Below are 20422 nucleotides of genomic sequence, written 5' to 3' on the forward strand. Positions count from 1 at the left end.
GTTCTGTAAGCAGAGCTCATGATATGAGGAAGTAAGCTGGGGAGAAAGCAGACCTGCGCCTGGGTCAGGATTCATCCTCACTTCCCCTGCAATGTGCAGCTGTCACTCTATCACCAGCCTGGTGATTTATCCTGGCACTGCAAACCAGCAATGGACAGACCATGCTCCTGGAACATACCATACTCTAAACTGCAGCTGAAGGGCAGCTCGCAAGCTGGAGTCCTGGTGGGCTCAAGCATGAGGACAGCACCCTGCAGCATCTGAGGAGAATCATCTTCCCCAAAACACATTTAACTCCCCGTGCTCTGCAGGTCTACCAGGACAGCAACATGGGCTTTGTCACGTACTGACCTTTGTTGAGCAGCTGACTTCAGAAGAGCTTCTGGTAATAATGAGTCAATGTTTATCAAAGAAAAGTCCTGCTGCCTGCTATCAGACACATGTGCATAATAAGCAATGTCAATGTTAATTTCTCTGGCTTCCAGTTGTGTATTTTAAGGTATTTGTCAAAGTTAGCCAGCAAAAAGGGCCATGGTAGTGCAAGCTTGGGAACAGCCATTGCATTCACAAACCAGCTCCTCTGCACCTACTCCTGCCGTGCAAACTCTGAAGTGCAGAGAGGCCACAGGAGTAAAAAATATACCAGTGTCAAACTGGCATAAACCACTTATAAACCATCATTAAATATCCCAGTTCACTCCTTTCATTGTTCCTAGCAGAAAGGGGTTTTCTAGTATCTCACCGCAGTGCTGACCATATGTACCAGCACCTTTCCCTGCAATGAGAGTGAGGTGGCTTCTGCTGCTGCTTTACTTTTCTCTGCTGATAACAACCAGAAGCATTGCCCATCTCCTCTGGGAAACTGCATTTGCTTTGGGTTACACAGACTGGGGCACCATGGGGATGGTCTCATCCAGCTCGACTCCCCATCACCCTTCACAGGCTTGGTCTCAACACCCTCCACCACTTTCCTGGGCAATGCCTGATCACCTTCTCTGTGGAGAAATTTTTCCTAATATCCAACCTAAACCTCCTCCAGAGGGAGTTTTGTGGGAACTTTGCTGGATGATGGAAACTGATAACAAACTCATTCTTGTTTTCAGCCCCTCAAGACTGTTCCTTCCCGACGGTGTTCAGCACCATCGCTCTTATTTAGCAAAGGTTTGAGCAAGCCATGGTTGCCTTCACCCAGGTAAGTACCTCGTGCGCCACATACAGAGTGTCTGCACAGACGTTTAACGTCCAGGAGCAAGGTGACATACCTTTATACCTTAGCTTGCCCATGCATCTATCCTGTGGTGCTGCCCTCCCACCAGGCCTGTGTGAGCCTGCAGGAGCTCAGCCTCTTCCTCCCATCTCTCCCACCCCATGACAACGGCTCCCAGTGCTGGCTCCTTGTTCATATTAGTATCTGCCTATGCTGTTGAGAAGCCTCTGCTGGCAGTTTCCCCTGCAGAGCATTTTGATTCTTTGCTTTCAAGCTGTTTTTCTTTCTTCTGGGTAGTAAAGCCTTTAAAACAGGCAGAAGCTGGCTGTGATAGCATTTACTGCCTTAATTTGCTATAGGTCACGGCTTGCCTAGCCAAACCAATGGTAAATTTCTGATGATGTTAGTGTCAGTGCCTCCTTCCTTCATTAAACTGACTTCCAATAAGCAGAGGAACGCTATCATTTCAACTGCAGCTACTTCACTGCAATGCCCTGCAGACTCCCCTTCTATCCTCTAATAAATTCAGTCAAATGGCACTGCTCACAGGGCATGGTGGTGTTGCAAGTAGGCTGCTTATGTGTTAAAAAAAAGCTTGCAGAAGGAAGACAGAAAGGGCAGCAGTATCTTGGGTCTTCAGGTAGAAAGTCTGAGCCCTTGAGCATTCCTTGCTTTGGGAATGGGGAAAGTTGTTCTGTACAAGCACTTGCAGTAAATTATTCTTCAGTTACATGTTTCTTCAGAGGGAGCACATATTTTGCATTCGTTTCTTGACATGAACATCAGGAGCTGTCAGACTGTGAGAAAGGCTGAGTTTAACACTTTTCCTTTCGCTGGAAACATTCCTGATTGAAGTCTGTGCGGCAGCTCTGTGTGACACCTCCTGGCATGCCATACGGCTCCATCTCAGAGCGCGGAATCATCCTGCAGCCTCTGGCAGGGAAGGGTGTGCGGCTGGTGGAACTCAAATACTGAACCAGTGCCAGGACTCACTGCTCTGTTTTCTTTGATGCCACAATCTACTGGGTGTTACAAGCCCTACAAACTCCAGGAGCCCACAGGGAAAAGGAGCTGTTGATGTCTCTATAGGAAGGAGACAGCAGCATCCCTGTGTTGGGGGGTGATGGGTGATCAGCTGAAGGGGCAGTTGTGCCTCCTTTAACCTTGCGTTCCTGCCTTCTCCAGCCTCTGGCTTTGGCTTTCAGTCCTCTATCTGTGAGAGCAGACCCAGCTGGGCAGGAAAGTGGTCCCAGTGCCTCATCCCCTCTTCATGCAAAATATGGGTCCTCCCTCTTGTTTCTGCAGGAGTCAGCATTTACCAAGAGCACAGTGCTGTGATCCACACTGCTGCTGGTGCCATCAGCTAATTTGCAGCTGGTGCCAACAGTTAATTTGCCTGTGGCCTGTGTGTATAGAGGAGGGAGGTGTGCTCTGGCAGTCTCCCCTATTTCCTACCCATCCAGGCAAAGCCAGTTTAATATCTGAGCAAGGCAAGCAAATGTTAGGTGCCAGCACTGGGCTTCCCCTGGGAAAGGGAGGGAGAGGGCAAGCAGCAGCACCAGGAGAAATAACCCCTGGGCCCTGGGTTTGTCTGCGCTCCAGGAGTAGAGCTCCCGGGGCAGGGCAGAGCAGGAGCTGCTGCTCCTCCAAGCAGCGGTCCAGGTGTATCTGCTGCCTCCCTTTGCCCCAGACCTTGCCTCCTAGCTGCCCAAGCAGCATCGCTCTCCAGGCAGGAGAGCTGTGATGGTTTTCACTCTCCCAGCAGCTCACCCCCTGTGTGACCGCCTGCTTTGCCTATCCCTTGAGCTGGTGCTAATCCTGCTGAACAGCCTGGGCAGAGCCCCAGCTGCTCCATCAGCACCTGCCTCACCACACTAATGGCCACAAAGGCCTTGAGTCAGCCCATCTCCCAAAAGGAAGTATCATTTCCACTGAATACATTTGAGTCAACGAAGACACAACACTTCTGAGGTGCAGAAGAGGCTCATGTGAAAGTCAGGTTTAACTCAGCTTCCTTTGTGCTGCAAACAGTCCCTCCCCAGGACCTACCAGCCCAGTGGCCAAGCCACCGGTGCCTTCACTGTGATATAAAGCAATAGAGAAGGCCCACAAAGCCTTACAGAAAGAGCCCTTTGCTTGTCTGTGATCAGCACAGGTTAATCAGCCTTTAAATGAAAAATGCCTTCAGTATTCTGGAAAACATTGACATCTTGTGCAATGCTCCACACTTGCTGCCTGCAGACATGGCCAGAGCATCTGAACCTGTAGAAGCATAAGTAGAGAAGTCTCTACTACATAGAATCACAGAAATGTTAGGGTTGGAAGGGACCTCTGGAGATCATCCAGTCCAACCCCCACGCCAAGGCAGGGCCATCTACAGCAGGTTACACAGGAAAATGTCCAGGCAGGTTTTGAATGTCTCCAGAGACGGAAACTCCACAATCCCCCTAGGCAGCCTGTTCCAGTGCCCTGCACCCTCAAAGTAAAGAAGTTCTTCCTCATGTTGAGGTGAAACTTCTTGTGTTTTAGTTTATGGCCACTGCTCCTCATCCTGCCACTGGGCACTACTGAAGAGTCCGGCACCATCCTTTTGACACCTGCCTTTGAGATATTTATATGCATTAATGAGATCCCCTCTCAGTCTTCTCTAGACTAAACAGGCCCAGCTCCAGCAATCTTTCCTCAAAAGATGCTCCAAATCCCTGATCGTCCTTGTGGACCTCACTTAATAGCAGGAAAATTGTCATAAGTTTGAATTGTCACAAGGAACCCACCTTCATTAAGCTGTCACCTTTCAGGATTCAGAGCAGTCACAGATGCAATATACCCTGAATTTTTCTGTGCTGGTAATAAGCGCTACAAATACCACAGAGCATTTACTAGAGAATTATTTTTCATAGTCACCATACAGTGAGGATGAATTTCAACTGGAGGTGAAAGCCTTTGTGGTCTGATTGCCAAACCCATGAACCATGTAGTCCTGATTGTTCTCAGTCTAAATGGTGATTTTCCTTTTTCCCTACAGAGGCTCACAAACTACCTGACTGTGCTAATGCAGGCGATTCTAGTAACTGAAGTCATCTCCAGAAAATTGATGAGTTTATTCATCTTGCAGATTCAGCTACCTAGAAACTAGTTTCCTCTGGCTCTCAAACCAATTTCTGGTTGCAGTGGCATGCAGGACATGCTTAATCAACTAGTGCAGATCCAGACTTTGAAGACTTAGCTTGTGAGATAAAGTCATTGTAGTGTCTTGTTTCTGGATCTACTGAGCAATTATCAGTAGCATTAGAAAAAGCTAAGATAAGCATACTCCTATGCTTACTTTGTGGTTATGAACCAACATGCCAATCAGAAATCCTTTGGGTCTGTTGGAAAACTAGCAATGACAAACTTCAAGAAGTAAATAGGGCAAACCTTTTGGTTTAAAACACATCCTCCATAGCAAACTGAGATCCTGAAGGAACATATTCCTTGGGATGTTGTCTAGAGGACATTTCCTGACAACTGATGTTTATTTTTGTACCAGGCATCCTCTGTACCTCTGAGACTGAGTTCACACGTTGCTCATCGGGTGCTAACTCCATTGCCCACTCCTGGCAGGGAAGACATTAAACAATATGCATCCTCTTCAAACATTGATGGAGACAGGATTCCTACCCCAAAAGGTTTTCCACTGGGTTTTCCAGTGAGGTCATTCTGGAGAGCTCAGTGGACCCAACCACTTTCTATGACCGCAGATGCAATTGCAGATGAGCAGAGCAGTGTACTGAAGATGACACTCAACTGGGCTTTTAAGAGAGTGAGGCAAATCTGATCTGCAGCTTTTATAGTGACACTGGGAAAGTAATCTAATTAACCACTGTCTTGATTTCCAGCCTGATAGTGAAGCTAGCACTGCATTTCCTTACAGAATCATCGGTTCTGGAGGCTTCTTCACACTGATAGAACAAGGAGTGTTCTCTGTTCTCTGTGTTCTTTTCTGTGTTGTCCTGGTTCCTTCCCCTGCCCAGGCAGCCAGGTCCAAGCAGGGAGGCACAGTATGTACCAAACTCTCCTACAGAGATGCTGGATCCCGTCCAAACACTGAAGATCGGATTCTTGTCATCATGCAACCACATTTAGTTGCCCTCTTTTCCCCCCAGTGGCGTGACAGACTTGCCTTGCCAAGCTGAGAAAGCTCAGAGAAATGTCTGCAGAGATGCAGAGGGAGTGAATCATGCAGAGTCTGGGGGATGACAGCAGAGACCCACGTGTGGAAGGTTGTGGTTAAAGGAGGTAGGAGGGTGTCTCGCTGGCCACAGGACTGAATTGGGCAGGTGTAGATGAGTCAAGTGAAGCTTGTGGCAAAACAACCTCTCTGAGGGTGAAATCAGTGAGGTTGTGGGTAACATCATGGAGTTTTATGGGTCAGCTCAAAGCTTCAATTTCCTTTCTGTACCCTCCTACTACTTCTTGACATTCATGCTGCTCCTGCCCTTCACTTTTCATTCACTTCTATTCTCTTCTTCCATTTCTCATCCTTTGTGTGCTCATGTTAGCTGAATGCTTTAGCTCCCTTGTTTAACCAGCTGATGATAGCACTCTGAGTTTTCTTTCACAGGCTGACTGATGGGAAAATAATGAGGAAAAAAATAACATTATCATAGCACCAGCTGTGTGGAAGCAGAGTGGGCAGGGTACTGCTTTTCAGGGGAAGAGCAGGCATCCACCCTCTGCTCTGGGGTGATGACCTGGATCATCTTCAGCATGACATTCAGCCTCTCTGCACCACAGGTCCCCATCTGTAACATGAGGTTAATAATGCTGCCTTTCCTCATGGGGATGTGGCGAGGAAAGGAGTAGTTAACAACTCAGCACAGTGATGGGGCTGATCCATTTGGAGGTAGATACAAGGCAATCAGGAGCTGCAGAGACCTGGGGCAAACCCAGAAGATGAGGTTTTTTAGGGTAGGACTTGTCCCTTTATTAACTGTTAGCATAACAGGACTCTGATCCATGCAGGGTTCCTCTTTTTTTTTATAATACAAGTAACAAGTGAAAGTACTTCATATTCATTGAGAGCACTTTATTTGAGAAAGAGTTCTGTGAAAACAGGCTATTTATAAACGCAGAAGTAACATATTCAGCTTTGCATGCAGATTAGTGCAAAACTCTTCATAGAAACTGTTCTGATGAGAAACTCAGAGTTTGGCTGATATTATAGAAGGTGTCTGCTTTCTTTGAAAATGTTAGATTTTTCTTGAAGAAATCCCAATACTAAAAATATCGCCCAAACTAAAGAGCTTCTCAATGGGAAAAACACGTCATAGTTGTTGGTAGAGACATTAAAGCTTTCATTCTACCTGTTTTCTAACTTTCATGTGAGCTCTAGAAGCTTGGGCTGCATGACCCCCCTTCTTACTTTGATAAATTACAGGCACATGAAATTGCAATCCAACTTTATTCAGTGAACACCAAACCCAGGGTTTTCACACCAGGAAAGCTAAACATGATTTGAAACAATCATAGAATAGTTAGGGTTGGAAAGGACCTTAAGATCATCTAGTTCCAACCCCCCTGCCATGGGCAGGGACACCTCACACTAAACCATGTCACCCAAGGCTCTGTCCAACCTGGCCTTGAACGCTGCCAGTCATGGAGCATTCACAACCTCCCTGGGCAACCCATTCCAGTGCCTCACCACCCTCTCAGTAAAGAATTTCTTCCTTATATCCAATCTAAACTTCCCTGTTTAAGTCTGAACCAGTTACCCCTTGTCCTGTCACTACAGTCCCTGAGGAATAGTCCATCCCCAGCATCCTTGTAGCCCCCCTTCAGATACTGGAAGGCTGCTATGAGGTCTCCACGCAGCCTTCTCTTCTCCAGGCTGAACAGCCCCAACTTTCTCAGCCTGTCTTCATACGGGAGGTGCTCCAGTCCCCTGATCATCCTCGTGGCCCTCCTCTGGACTTGTTCCAACAGTTCCATGTCCTTTGTATGTTGAGGACACCAGAACTGCACACAATACTCCAAGTGAGGTCTCACGAGAGCAGAGTAGAGGGGCAGGATCACCTCCTTCGACCTGCTGGTCAAGGTCCTCTTGGTGCAGCCCAGGATACAGTTGGCTTTCTGGGCTGTGAGCGCACACTGCAGCCGGCTCATGTTCATTTTCTCATCCACCAACACCCCCAAGTCCTTCTCCGCAGGGCTGCTCTGAATCTCTTCTCTGCCCAACCTGTAGCTGTGCCTGGGATTGCTCCGACCCAGGTGTAGGACCTTGCACTTGGCATGGTTAAACTTCATAAGGTTGGCATCAGCCCACCTCACAAGCGTGTCGAGGTCCCTCTGGATGGCATCCCTTCCCTCCAGCGTATCAACCGAACCACACAGCTTGGTGTCATCGGCAAACTTGCTGAGGGTGCACTCAATCCCACTGTCCATGTCACCGACAAAGATGTTGAACAAGACCGTGCCCAACACCGATCCCTGAGGGACACCACTCGTTACAGGTCTCCAGCCGGACATCGAGCCATTGACCACAACTCTTTGTGTGCAGCCATCCAGCCAGTTCTTTATCCACCAAGTGGTCCACCCATCAAATTGATGTCTCTCCAATTTAGAGACAAGGATGTCATGTGTGACAGCATCAAACACTTTGCACAAGTCCAGATAGATGATGTCAACTGCTCTACCCCTGTCCATCAGTTCCGCAGACCCATCAGAAGGCCACCAAATTGGTCAGGCAGGATTTCCCCTTAGTGAAGCCATGCTGGCTGTCACCAAGCACCTCCTTGTTTTTCACGTGCCTTAGCATGTCTTCCAGGAGGATCTGCTCCAAGATTTTGCCAGGCACAGAGGTGAGACTGACTGGTCTGTAATTCCCCGGGTCATCCGTTTTCCCCTTCTTGAAAATGGGGGTTATATTTCCCTTTTTCCAGTCATCAGGAACTTCACCTGACTGCCATGATTTTTCAAATATGATGGCCAGTGGCTTAGCAACTTCATTCGCCAGCTCCTTCAGGACCCGCGGATGGATTTCATCAGGTCCCATGGACTTGTGTACGTTCAGGCTTTTAAGATGGTCTCGAACCAGATCCTCTCCTACAGTGGGCCTAGGGTCTTCATTCTTACAGTCCCTGCATTCGCCTTCCAAGACTTGAGTGGTGCGGTCAGAGCCTTTGCCAGTGAAGACCGAGGCAAAGAAGTCATTGAGAACCTCAGCCTTCTCCAAATCCAGGGTAGCCAGTTCTGATAGCTTCTGCAGGGGGCCTACGTTGTCCCTGGTCTGTCTTTTATTTGCTACGTACCTATAAAATCCCTTCCTGTTATCCTTAACATCCCTAGCCAAGTTCAATTCTAACTGGGCCTTAGCTTTCCTAACCTGGTCCCTAGCTTCCCAGGCAACATCCCTGTATTCTTCCCAGGCTGCCTGTCCCTGCTTCCACCTTTTATAAGCCTCTTTTTTCCTTTGAATTTTCCTGAGCAGCTCCTTATCCATCCAAGGAGGTCTCCTGGCCCTCCTGCTGCACTTCCTTCTAGTTGGGATGCAACACTCCTGAGCTTGTAGCAGGTGATCCTTGAATATCAACCAACAGTCTTGGGCTCCCCTGCCCTCTAGGGCTGTGTCCCATGGAACCTTACTAAGCAGGTTCCTGAAGAGACCAAAGTCTGCTCTCTTGAAGTCCAGGCCAGTGAGCTTGCTGCACGCTCTTCTCACTGTCCTGAGGACCTCGAACTCGACCATCTCGTGGTCACTGCAACCAAGGCTGCCCTGGAGCGTCACATTTCCAACCAGCCCTTCCCTGTTGGTGAGCACGAGGTCAAGCATGGCACCTCTCCTTGTCGGCTCCTCTATTACTTGCAGAAGGAAGTTGTCTTCCACACAATCGAGGAACCTCCTGGATTGCTTCTGCCGGGCCGTACCGTCCCTCCAACAGATGTCAGGGTGGTTGAAGTCCCCCATGATAACAAGGGCTTGCGAGCGTGAGGCTGTTCCTATCTGTCTGTAGAGCACTTTATCCACAGATTCCTCTTGATCAGACGGTCTGTAACAGATCCCCACAGTAATGTCCCCCATCGCTGTTCTCCCTTTAACCCTGACCCACAAACTCTGTTAACTGAGCACCTGTTCCCAGAGTTCCATACTCTCCAGCCTATCCCTAACATAAATAGCAACTCCCCCTCCCCGCCTGCCAGGCCTGTCTTTTCTAAAGAGCCTGTAACCTTCCATTCCAACACTCCAGTCGTAGGAGCCATCCCACCATGTTTCTGTGATGCCTACTATATCATACCCCTGTAGATGTGTACACATCTCTAATTCCTCTTGTTTGCTCCCCATGCTACAGGCGTTTGTATAGAGGCATCTGAGCCGAGCTCCAAATGAAGCTGGCTCATTGCCTGGAGCGGCTGGAATATCTCTGCATCGCTCCGAGCATTTATTATGGGTGCTGGTAACTGACTGGGTGATGCCCCCCTCCCCCAACACACCTAGTTTAAAGCATCCTTGACCAGTCTTGGAAGCCTTCTACCAAAACCATTCTTCCCCTTCTTAGAGCAGCTCCAGCAGCCCCCAGTAGACCTGGCCTCCCAAACTGAGTCCCATGTTCTAGATACCCAAACCCCTGACTATGGCACCACCCTTCTAACCATTTATAACCTGGCCAATCCTCCTAGCCTTTTTAAGGTCCTCCCCTGTATCCTGGAGAACTGATGAAAAGACTGTCTGAGCTCCAGAGCCCCTAACCACCTCTTCCAGGGCTCTGTAGTCCTTCTTTATGTTCTCCAGGCTATCACTATCTATATCACTAGCACCCACATGGATCACTAGAAGCGGGTAATAGCCAGCAGGATTTACTAGAGCAGGCAGCCTCTCTGCAACATCCCTGATCCGTGCCCCTGGTAGGCAACACACGTCCCTTGAGACTGGGTCAGGCCGACAGATGGGTGCCTCTGTGCCTTTCCAAGTAGAGTCCCCTGCCACTATGACTCGCTGCTTTTTCCTGGCAGCACCAGTAGTGATCCTCTCTACCAGTGCATCAGCTGGTTGATCATGCGGCAAGGTGTGTATTTCCTCGTTAGCCCCCTGCAGAACTATGAAGTGGTTGTGTGGGGACATCAGATTTAGGAGGAAGCCCCTTGCTGTTAATTGTCCTCTTCCTCCTTTTTTTGTTGGGTTTTTTTTTGTTGTTGTTGCTGTTTCCCAGCTTCCTGGGTTAACAGCCTCCTCCTTTCCTCCATGAGCTTCAGGGGATGCTTGAGGCCCCTGCACAGTTTGGGCACGGAGCAGGCAGCGCTGCTTCCTCTCAGCTGCCCTGACATCTTGCAGCCTATTGACTGCATCCCGCAGCTCAGCCCCTGCTGCAGGAGGACCTCCACCAGGGAGCACCGAGCGCAGCCCTGCCCCTTGGGCACCGTTCCCTCCCCAGACCAGCGCAGGCGCTCTCTGCACCCCGAGCTCCGCGCTGCAGCCTCCCCTCCCATCGGCTCTGTCTCGGTGCCTGCGCTGCCCGCCGCCGGGGCAGCCACAGCAGAGCTCCCAGGCCGGGCCCTGGCCATGAGGCGAGCGCGAGCTGCCGCGCCACGCCACGCCCCGTTCGCCCGCCCCGGCCGCTCGCGCTTCCCGGGCAGGTTTTTGCCCAGTCAGGGCTGGAGCCGCTCCTCCTGGCTCCGCCCCCTGTGAGCCTCTGCCCGCGTCAGCTGCGCTGCCGGCTCCTGGGCAGGGCCTGCCGAGGGCTGGGGGCTGCCCCGGCGGCTCGTGCCGCGCTGAGTTGAGGCTGCTGGGCGCGGAGCTCCCCCTGCTCAGGTGTTGAAGGCGCCCTCCCTCGAGCTACTCACCCCAGCGATATTGCCCTCCCGATGACTGATGTTAACACACGTATGTGTGGCTCCAAGACCAGTCTCTGGGGTCTGTGATTGGATTAATTTGATGGACTGAAATGGGAGCCAAGGCATCTCCTGTATAAGGATCAAGCCACAGCAGGATGGCCTCCAGAGCCACACTGCTCACGTGGCAAGAGGTGTCCAGGTTGCAGTGGACTAGCTCATCAAGGTATCCATGCAGCTTTAAGATGACTGAAGGGACTTCAGGTGTTACTGCCTTGTTCTTACTTACTGCTATTCCCTGTCTGGAAGTTACAGCCAGCAGCAAAGGCTAGTGGGTGGGATCTCACAGCTTGGGTTACCAAGTCTGCTACTTCTGTATTAGGGTGCTGAGTGATGGGGTTTGAAGTAAGCTAGAGATATCTCCCTGGAGAAAACCTGGGAGCACTAGCTTGCTCTGTTTTACTTGCAGATCGGTGGGAGCAGGATGCTCGTCAGTTGGCCAGTGACAAGCAGCATCCAGCAGCAGCTGCTGCCCTCCCAAAAACTGAACTCTACAGCTCTTTCACACAGGGCAGAGTTTGTGCTTCCACCAACACATCTTGCTCAAAGCAGTAAAACTGTATTATGTGTTCAAGCCATTCAGTTGTAACCAGCTAAACAGCTGACAATTTCATTTCTAAATGAAACTGCTACGAAAGTCAGAAAAGGTTTTTATTGACCTTTCTGCATACACGCAGCTATTCCCACCTATGTGCTGCAAGAAATGTGCAGGGGCAAGTGCAATGTTGCTACTGGACTCATCTAGGACTTAGCTGAGTCCAGCAGTACTGCAGACATCCAAACAAACTTTATCCAGAAACAGCCAGCATTCCTTGGCACTCGCAGGATGCTTTTAGAATACAGGATTCTGCATGCTTTGGAAAAATGTACCTAGAAAGGAGAGCTTATAGAAGGTCTTAGAGGGATGGGGCCTTCAAGCACTGTGGCCCCATCAAACGACTGGTCTGAGAAGAGATAGCCTCAAACTGAGAGATGCACTGATGAAAATCAGGAGCATCACACTGCAGGTCTCTGTGAAGGCTAATTAACACCCATGACAGATTACATCCTGTCTGCTGGTGGAAAGGAAACATGCTGTGGGCGTCCCAGGGCTGACATTCATGCCTGGCATTTTCCCCATGCTGCCTCAGCAAGGTGGGCAGCACAGCCGGCAGTGTGCTGGCACATAAACCACTGACACCCGACTGGGATGGGGGATAAGGACAAGGAGCATTACTGTGATGGAGGTTGCAGGCTAACTGGGGGTACTTGCTGCTACCTACTTGATGCCTACACCTAGTTAACTGCTGTCCCTTCTGCCTCCGCAGTTTTGTGCACGGTGTTTGCTGCTGCACTTGGCAATCTTGGAAAGGCACATACACATACAGGCCATTAATGCTCAGGAGAACCTGTGCTCCTGAGCCTGCCAGGAGCTCTGGTAACCCTGGTCATTGCTGGTGATGCCTCCAGAGCCTCCAGTCAGGATCTCCCTATGCACAGCAGCACGAGGCAGCCTGCAGAGCTCTCCTGCCACTACAGCAGGACTTGTTGGGGCATCAGCTCTGCTAGCAAATGGGGTGCTCTTGGGAACTTTCCTCATCACTGGCAGATGATCAAACTTCTCAGAAGGTGTTCAGGTGTTCCCAGCACAGTTCTGCCCGGGGCCACAAGCCCTTACCAGCAGCTCCTCAGCACTATCTGGAAGACCACAGGAGCTGGCTGTCCCCAGCAGGTGGCTTGGACAAGGTTTCCTTGCTTGGCAGGGCGATAGCCTTGAACAATAAAGACATGGGCTGCCCTCCACTAGGTCATGCCAGAACCAAGCCATGCAATGTGCTAGCGTTGTCACAGCCTGTGCTTGGTGTCTCCCCAGTCATTACACTGTGAAGGACCATTCTGTGCCATAGGCCAAGGGCATGGGCAGGACCCGGCCACACTGCCAGTGCATCCATAGTCTCTTTAACTGCCTTCCCCACACAACAACCCTACTTTCCCCCGATTTGTTTCATAGGTCACACCTGAGTGCTATCAGAGCATTTGGGAAGAGCACTGCCTACCTCCTCTAGCTGAGGCTGCCCTGTGCAGCATCTCAGCCCTTGAGAGGGTTTCACAGGATGCACAGGACAACCCCGTCTTCCCCATGGACGCTGAAGACTTGCCTTGGCTGCCCACAGTGCTCTCCCCAGTGATAAGCTCCAGCAATTTTAAGTTGCAGGGCTGAGCTAAGCCAAATAACACTCATCCTCCCGCAACTGAGGTGCGGCTGAAGCAGTGTCTGTTCCCTGGGAAAGAGCCTTTGTTGCTCACTGAAGCTGGGAATGCTGGGCAGGGTGAGATGGCTCCAGGTTTGTTTGGAAATCAGCTTCAACCCATGCCATGGTCTCAGCCTGTATGGGCTATTTCAGCCACTGTCATGAATGAAGCCAGAGGGTTTCCACTCACCTGCTGCCTGTGCTCTTGCATTTTCCAGGCTTTTAATCCCAGACACAGAGTTATCCAGTGCCTCTTCTCCCAGGCAATCTCCTGCTAGCCAGACCCAGGAGTACTTAACACCTATGTTCAGCAGAGAACATGTGCCTGCACCACATGGCTGTGAGTGACCCAGAAGGGCTCTGTCCTTAAGAAAACCAAGATTGAAATGTGTAAACACGCTCAGACAGCTCTTACTGCTTCAGACTCCTACTGTTTCTACTCTTTCTCCCATCCACACATCACCTCCCACAAATGGCACGTTCTACTTCAGTCTCCACAAAACCAGTTAATAATAGTTAAATGTCAACCAAAGCAGCAGAACCTTTTCAATTCTGCAGCAGCCTGGAGCTCCCTGGTACCCTGCAGCCAGCACAGCACGCAGGGGCTCTGGAGGAAGCAGTGCATACCGTTTGTGTGGGTGCGCGCCTCTCGCTGCACAGGAGGGCATTACTGGAGTATCACTCCTGTTTCTCATTCCACACGTGACGCTGTCAGCTGCTTTGCAGAGGAAAAGGCATGAGCCGAGTTGTGAGTGACTGGGAACAACCAGATGACGTAGGAGAACCTTCATTCACTTTGAAGGCGTGCTTCACACCGTATTGCTCTGACTCTGCTCACTTTGAGGTCCCTGAAGATTTGAGTGTCATGGGAACCAGATGTAAATGTGGTACAAAATCCATCTGCACATCATTCCCCTCCATGAGAGAGGGCAGACTGGAAGGCGCAGGATCCCAAGTTGATCTCAGCCCAGTTCACTGGAGCCATGGGCAGACCCTCAGTTTGCCAGAAACAAATGTCCTTACTGCCCTTCTAGGGCAAATGCAAGCATGTATAGGCCACCCAAGCCAATGGAAGAGCTTGGTGTACTGCAAATAGGCCTGCATATTTAGGTTTTATATGGAAACACAACCTCCCAGCTGCTGGTCCTGTTATATCCTCAAACACCAACCTCGTCTTCTCTCTTGTCCCAGGCAGCAGTCACATCCCACTGTCAGCTGCCAGAAAGCTAAGTAGATAGCCCAGATAGATTACTAAAAGGAAGGTTAGGATATGACTCATTTTATGTGTGTGGATTCATTCATGGAGGGGAAACAGCTGCCACAAGGGGCTCTTGAAAGCAGGAGAAATAAGTGTTAGGAGAAGTTATATCTGTACAAGCTGGGAAAAATCAGATGTGCAAATAACCACACTGTTAACAAGCCCTTGTGAAAGTTAGAGCTGCACTGAAAAAAACATCAAGTTAAATAGTGGTCTCTCTGCTGAGATCTTCAGGAGAAAGGAGAAAGGAAGAGCCTTCTGAGAGGATGTATGCATTAACTAAAGCAGAAGTATTTTAGTCAGGCACACATTGCTGGCTGGGCTCACTCCAAGACTAACCAGACAAAATTCCAGTGTGGACATGGAGCCAGACTAGATGATTCTGTGGACTCATGTCCACGTGACTGGACGTGACACCTGTTTTCCTAAGGAAAAAAAGAGAAACACCTCTCTTCTGCTTGACATTCCCTCATCCTGCAGTCCTCACCTGAGCACAGTTTCCATCAGCCTCTTCAAAGTGTTGTTCACATACTCCTGCAAGGCCAAGGCCGGATCTCACTCTTGGCCCTTCTCCTAGCTCAGACCATGACTCTGACATGCCACCATGTCCTTGCAAAAATAAGGGCCTAATTGCAAGATGGCAAAACAATAGCATCTAAAGGGACCAAACACATCCAGAGGCATCTAAAGAGACAAGTCCTTGCTTTCTTGGGTAAGCAGCAATATTTAACTACAGCCAGCCACACTTTGCTCTTCACTGCAGTTGTAAGGTTGGCTCTGTGGTAGGCCAGAGTCCCAGCAATAAGCATCCATCTCCCTTTGGCTAACAGCAGCAACCCTACTTCTACACAAGAAAATGTGCACACTCGTTATGTCTCACAAATGTCGAGTTAAGTGGATTTTCTTCTAATACTTCTATTATTTTTCATACAATATCTCTAAAAATAAGGGCTGAAACCCCCTACCTGAAGTGGCTCTTGAAAAATAACAAAAAACCCCAAGAGACTCTCCAGTCAGTTATAAACAGATGACGGGAAAATCCTGCACTTGACTAACTGTAGCACTGTGGCCAGGCCTTGTCTTTGGGGATTTCTCAAAGTTCAACTTCTGCATGAGCGAGTGAAGAGCCAAACCAAAAGTGAAAATCAGGCTCTGTGTGGAGCCCTGCTGAGCCAACCACAGGTGAGATGGGTAAATCTGTGACTCCCCTTTTCCTTCCAAACCAAACAAACCAAATAGGTCGTTTTGGTGCTGGCTTGAAGAAGAAATTTGAAAGGAGCTTGATTTCTTAAGAACAGCTGCTCAAAAGTCTATTTTTAGCAGGCTGCTGGGGACTTTCTTGCTGAAAGTCAAAGAAATACAAGAAGTTAGCTCGCATTTTAAATAGTGGGTTTTCAGCCGAGGTAACTACTGTTTTCAGTGAAAGTATTTTATATTCAATAAAACTTTTCATGATGCAGAAGTAATTTCCAAAATAGTTTCAATCTTCCCTTAATTTTGCAAAGAGACAAATCTAACCTGTTTTTCCTCAGTACATGTACCACTTTGACCCTGATGGGGGCTCACCATGGACCAGTCAATTGAGTGCAGCTGCCCCATCAGCACCTGCTCACTAATCCAGATCTGCAAACGGGCATGTCACTGTTTCCATCCTCACTGCAGGGAAATCCACCCGTATCCTACACTCAGAGAGCCTCCTCAAGGCATACCTCTCCAGGCTGTTATGCTGGTTATCCAGGTTATAACAATATTTCCCAGGAAAGTGATAGCAGGTTCTTAGTTTGAAAAGGATTACCAGATCCCTTCAGACTGGTAACCTTCTCCTTGCACAGACCGCAGGTACCTGCTGTGTACAGGCTATGACCTGCTTAGGCAGAAATCTGGTCCCTGTTTCAGTTGTGGTGCCCTGATTTGGTTGGCCTCCAGTCACTACACTGTAATAAGCTTAGTTATAATGATGTTAATGGCTAGATCAACAACTTCAGAGTCAATCAAGCGTACCCACCCTCAGACCCCGAACCCAGCCTCTCTACGTGTAACATACTGACACAGTAACCTTTCCTTATCAAAACAGCTGACTGACTGTTTATCTAACATTTAAGCATTTATCACTGGTTTTCAAATCAACCATCTGACATTTCTTGATTTCTATGTGAAAGGCACAAGCTTTCACTTCAGGAGAGTGACTTGCATACAGCCTGTTCTCACATGGAGGGTCACTGGCATCCACTGCTTTTCCACGCTGGCATTCAGCCACTGGCAGCTCCTCCTCCAGCTCCCAGTTTTCTAGTTGAACTCTCCATTCAGACCCTGGTAACACAGTCTGTGGTTCAGATGCTATCTAATGAGCAGATTCTTCGAAACAAATGGGGGTGAGAGAGCAAGCAGCTCTGTTTGTTTTAAAGAAACTTTGAAATGTAATAATTCAGGAAGATGCTGAAGGCAGAAAGGGAATTTGGACAGGCTTGGTCTGAGGGGTGCTCCTGGCACAGCTACATGGAGAAGGGAAATCCATGGCACAGACAAAGTTAGGTCCAACCTTTAAATACATTTCGTCTACTCCATAGATCAAAAATGTTTCTGTAGACTCTTTGCTGGGGGAAGTGCTCATTTCAGAGTCCCAGGTCTCGCTTTTAGTAAGCTTCACAGCTAGAGGAAAAAGAAAGGAGGCTATGTACCTGTCGTGGTTTAAGCCCAGGCCGTAAATTAGAACCACGCAGTCTACTCCCCCCCCCCCAACCCTTTCTTCCCCCCGCTCCTGGAGGGACGGGGAGGAGAATCGAAAGAATGTAACTCCCACGGGTTGAGATAAGAACAGTTTAATAACTAAGGTATAACACAAATCAGTACTGCTATCACCAATAATAATAATGATAAAGGAAATAACAAGGGAAGAGAATACAACACCTCACCGACCGATACCTCGCCCCCACCCCACAGTGATCCAGCCCTTCCGGGTAACTCTCAGTTACATCCTGGGCATGACGTGCTGTGGTATGGAATACCCCTTTGGCTAGTTTGGGTCAGGTGTCCTGTCTCTGCTTCCTCCTGGCTTCCCCTCCTCCCTGGCAGAGCATGAGACTCACAAAGTCCTTGGTCAGGGCAAACATTCTGACCAGCAACTGAAAACATCGGCTTTATCAGTATTATCCCCAGGCCGAAAGTCAAAACACAGCACTGCACCAGCTACTAAGAAGTAGAGAAAATGACTGCTACTGCTAAACCATGACAGTACCCTAAGGGGAGTGATGCTTTTTGAGCCCTTTATCCTCACAAAATTGCATCAGGAATCTTGTACACTGTATAGGCAATTATTCAGAAAACACTGCCACTGAACGTGTGCCAGCTGGATGCGTTGCAGTACATCCTGTGAAAAGAGCTGGCTAGCGACTTGTAGCAAAGCTTTTGCCCAGTGGACCAGGACAGCTCTTTGGTAGCAACAGAAGGAAAGGTTTTCTGAACCCTAGCAGACACAAAGTGGGTTCTGAAGTATGATGTTCCCCAGCATCTGGTGTGTTTGGTTTTCAGTTGGGTTTTGGGGTTGTTTTTTTTTCCCTGCAACTGCCCTGCATGCATGCATCTGAACTCTATGTGGCTCATACACATAGTGAGAATGTTCGCGTCCTTCTCCTGCATACTGTCCAGGTAACTGTGCCATGTATTTGGAAATGCACCACAAATCAGACTAATTTTCCTTTTTGTGGCAGCACTGGAGGAAGGGACTTTGTGCTCCAGGGCCCAAAGGCTTTGATTATTTTTTTCTTAAGAAGATCTTCTCCTCAGGTAAAATTATCAGCCTAAACTCTAAACCCTTGGGGGGCGAAAAAAATACCAGCTTTTCTGAAAGAGTCTCTGCCATAGTCTTAAACTGCAGACACCCCTGGACAGCCTTTCTCTTCATACAAGCAAAGTGTTCAGCCCGCACGCAGGTCAGCCAGCCCAATGCCCTTTATTGGCTTTTCACAATCCTCCTACATTCAGACAAGTTGGTGCTTCTTCATAAAGCCCTTACTTCTTATATTACTCAGGGGGGAACTTAATTTATCAGTCTGCAGGTCTGGGAAACAACAGAGGCTACACCTCCTAATTCAGCCTCAACTGCAATATTTGTCTCAACAATGGACAAAGTGCATCTTGTGTTTCCCATCAACGCTATTCATTTCTGCTGAGAAGTGACTGATCAGAGAGAGGTGACTGAAAAAGAACACAAAGATCTACATGTATTCCTATCCAATTTCTTCTCACAGTCAGCTCAGATGTAGTTTTTAATTTCCATTGTTTGGGGTAATCAAAAAAGTTTCAGTTATTGTATTAGATCAGGAAATCCCCTAGATGATACCCATGGCAGAATTCTTAGAACCAATTTGCAATGTCACTTCTGCAATACTGTGATACAGGTTTAGGCTTTTATTTCTGCTGAGAAGTACCAGGAAGACCAACAGTCTTTCTTGGTTCTTTGGGGTAGTTTATTTGCTTTGGGGTTTCTCTTCCTGGTAGGCCTACTGGTAATTGTAAATTTTTTCCTTGATTTTCTTGGCCTCTTCTTGGGTGACAGAGGAAGAAGAACGGAACTCAGCTGACACTTAAAGGAGAAAAAAGGCTGAGTCTTTAATGGGAATGTTTTCATCTACTTCCTTTAGCTGACAGCATTAAAAAGTGTAATTTTCAGGAGCCTTCAAGAAAAAAAATAAAGAGTAGTTAAACCCAGAATTTTGAGTATAAGCTCATTCAAGCATTTTTTACCCTGCCTATGTTGCGTGAAAAGATGAAAGCAATAATGGAATACATTAATTCACTTTGTTAGTCATTCTTTAACATGACTCTGTGCTGATAAAGGTCTTTTTGGATATGACTGAGAACAGAGTGATGCAAAAAGAATAGGCTCTGGCAGAGAGGAAGGCTCTTCCCCATTCAAGGACAGGAAGCTCATCCTGCTGCCAGGACTTAACGCAAAAGGGTACCATATGTGTCACAGCTTGCATGGACTGGACGAACATTTGCTATTGATTCTATTTTGGAGGGCAGAAGATGTCCCAGAAGAATGCTCCTGGTCCTTACCAGCAATGTCTCCTTTGAACACTGTGCTCTTCTGCCCATGGGGACAGAGGCTGATGTACTGTTAAAATTGAAATGTTACCAGTGTATTATCATTCCTGCTTTTTTTTTGGCAAACAGTTTCTAATGAAATAGAACCTAAATCAGCCTTCTCCTATACTCTTTTGTCAAGAATAAACACAATTAATAAACCAGGGTCTTGAAAGAAAAAGCTTCTTATAAAGATATGAGAATTGCACCTGTTTCTGAAACAAGTAGCATAATTTGCCACCAGAGATAGAAACCTGGACTAAGTGGCTTTTGAGCCTGATTCAACCCACCAATTCCTACATTCCTATGTTTTATGTATAATGTTTTTCCACAGCGATATGGCTCAAGATGAAAATTCAGCTGTGTTCATACTTTCATGGGCTGCTGCGTATTTGAATACAGACGTTAGCTGTGGTCACCTATAGGGGCTTACCACCACCACTCATCTTCACAGAGATCAGTTTCAATTGCAACTACAAGCAGAAGTTCCCAAATAGTGTAAGAAAGAATGTTCCCCAAATTGTTTCTAAAATTGGGAAGTAAAAGAAAGCTGACAAGACCTCTAGAACTAATACAAATGGTAGACTCATTCACAACGTACACCACTCTTGTGGAGTGCTTCTACCACTCAGATTTTTAGGCTTCCCCATCCTTGAGTATATTTTAAATATAATGTAAAGGGACTATGCTTGGCTGTTCAGAGAACCAGAAACCCCCAGGATCACCCCCCACACCACAAAAGTCTTCAGGCTATTTGATCATGTTACTTGGTGATTT

General features: G+C 48.2%; 1 protein-coding gene across 1 annotated transcript in view; it reads left to right on the forward strand.

Moving 5' to 3' along the window:
• Positions 1-20422, forward strand: part of TAGAP (T cell activation RhoGTPase activating protein) — a gene marked incomplete at its 5' end in the record, with an annotated part of 50255 nt that overhangs the window by 5645 nt on the left and 24188 nt on the right. The window contains one exon of the mRNA XM_080616922.1: positions 1104-1192. Coding sequence (XP_080473048.1) covers positions 1104-1192 — 89 coding nt within the window. The remainder of the gene's footprint in view (positions 1-1103; positions 1193-20422) is intronic.

This window comes from Psittacula echo (genome assembly GCF_963264785.1).
Source record: "Psittacula echo genome assembly, chromosome: 4".
In the NCBI taxonomy this organism is placed as follows: Eukaryota; Metazoa; Chordata; class Aves; order Psittaciformes; family Psittacidae; genus Psittacula; species Psittacula echo.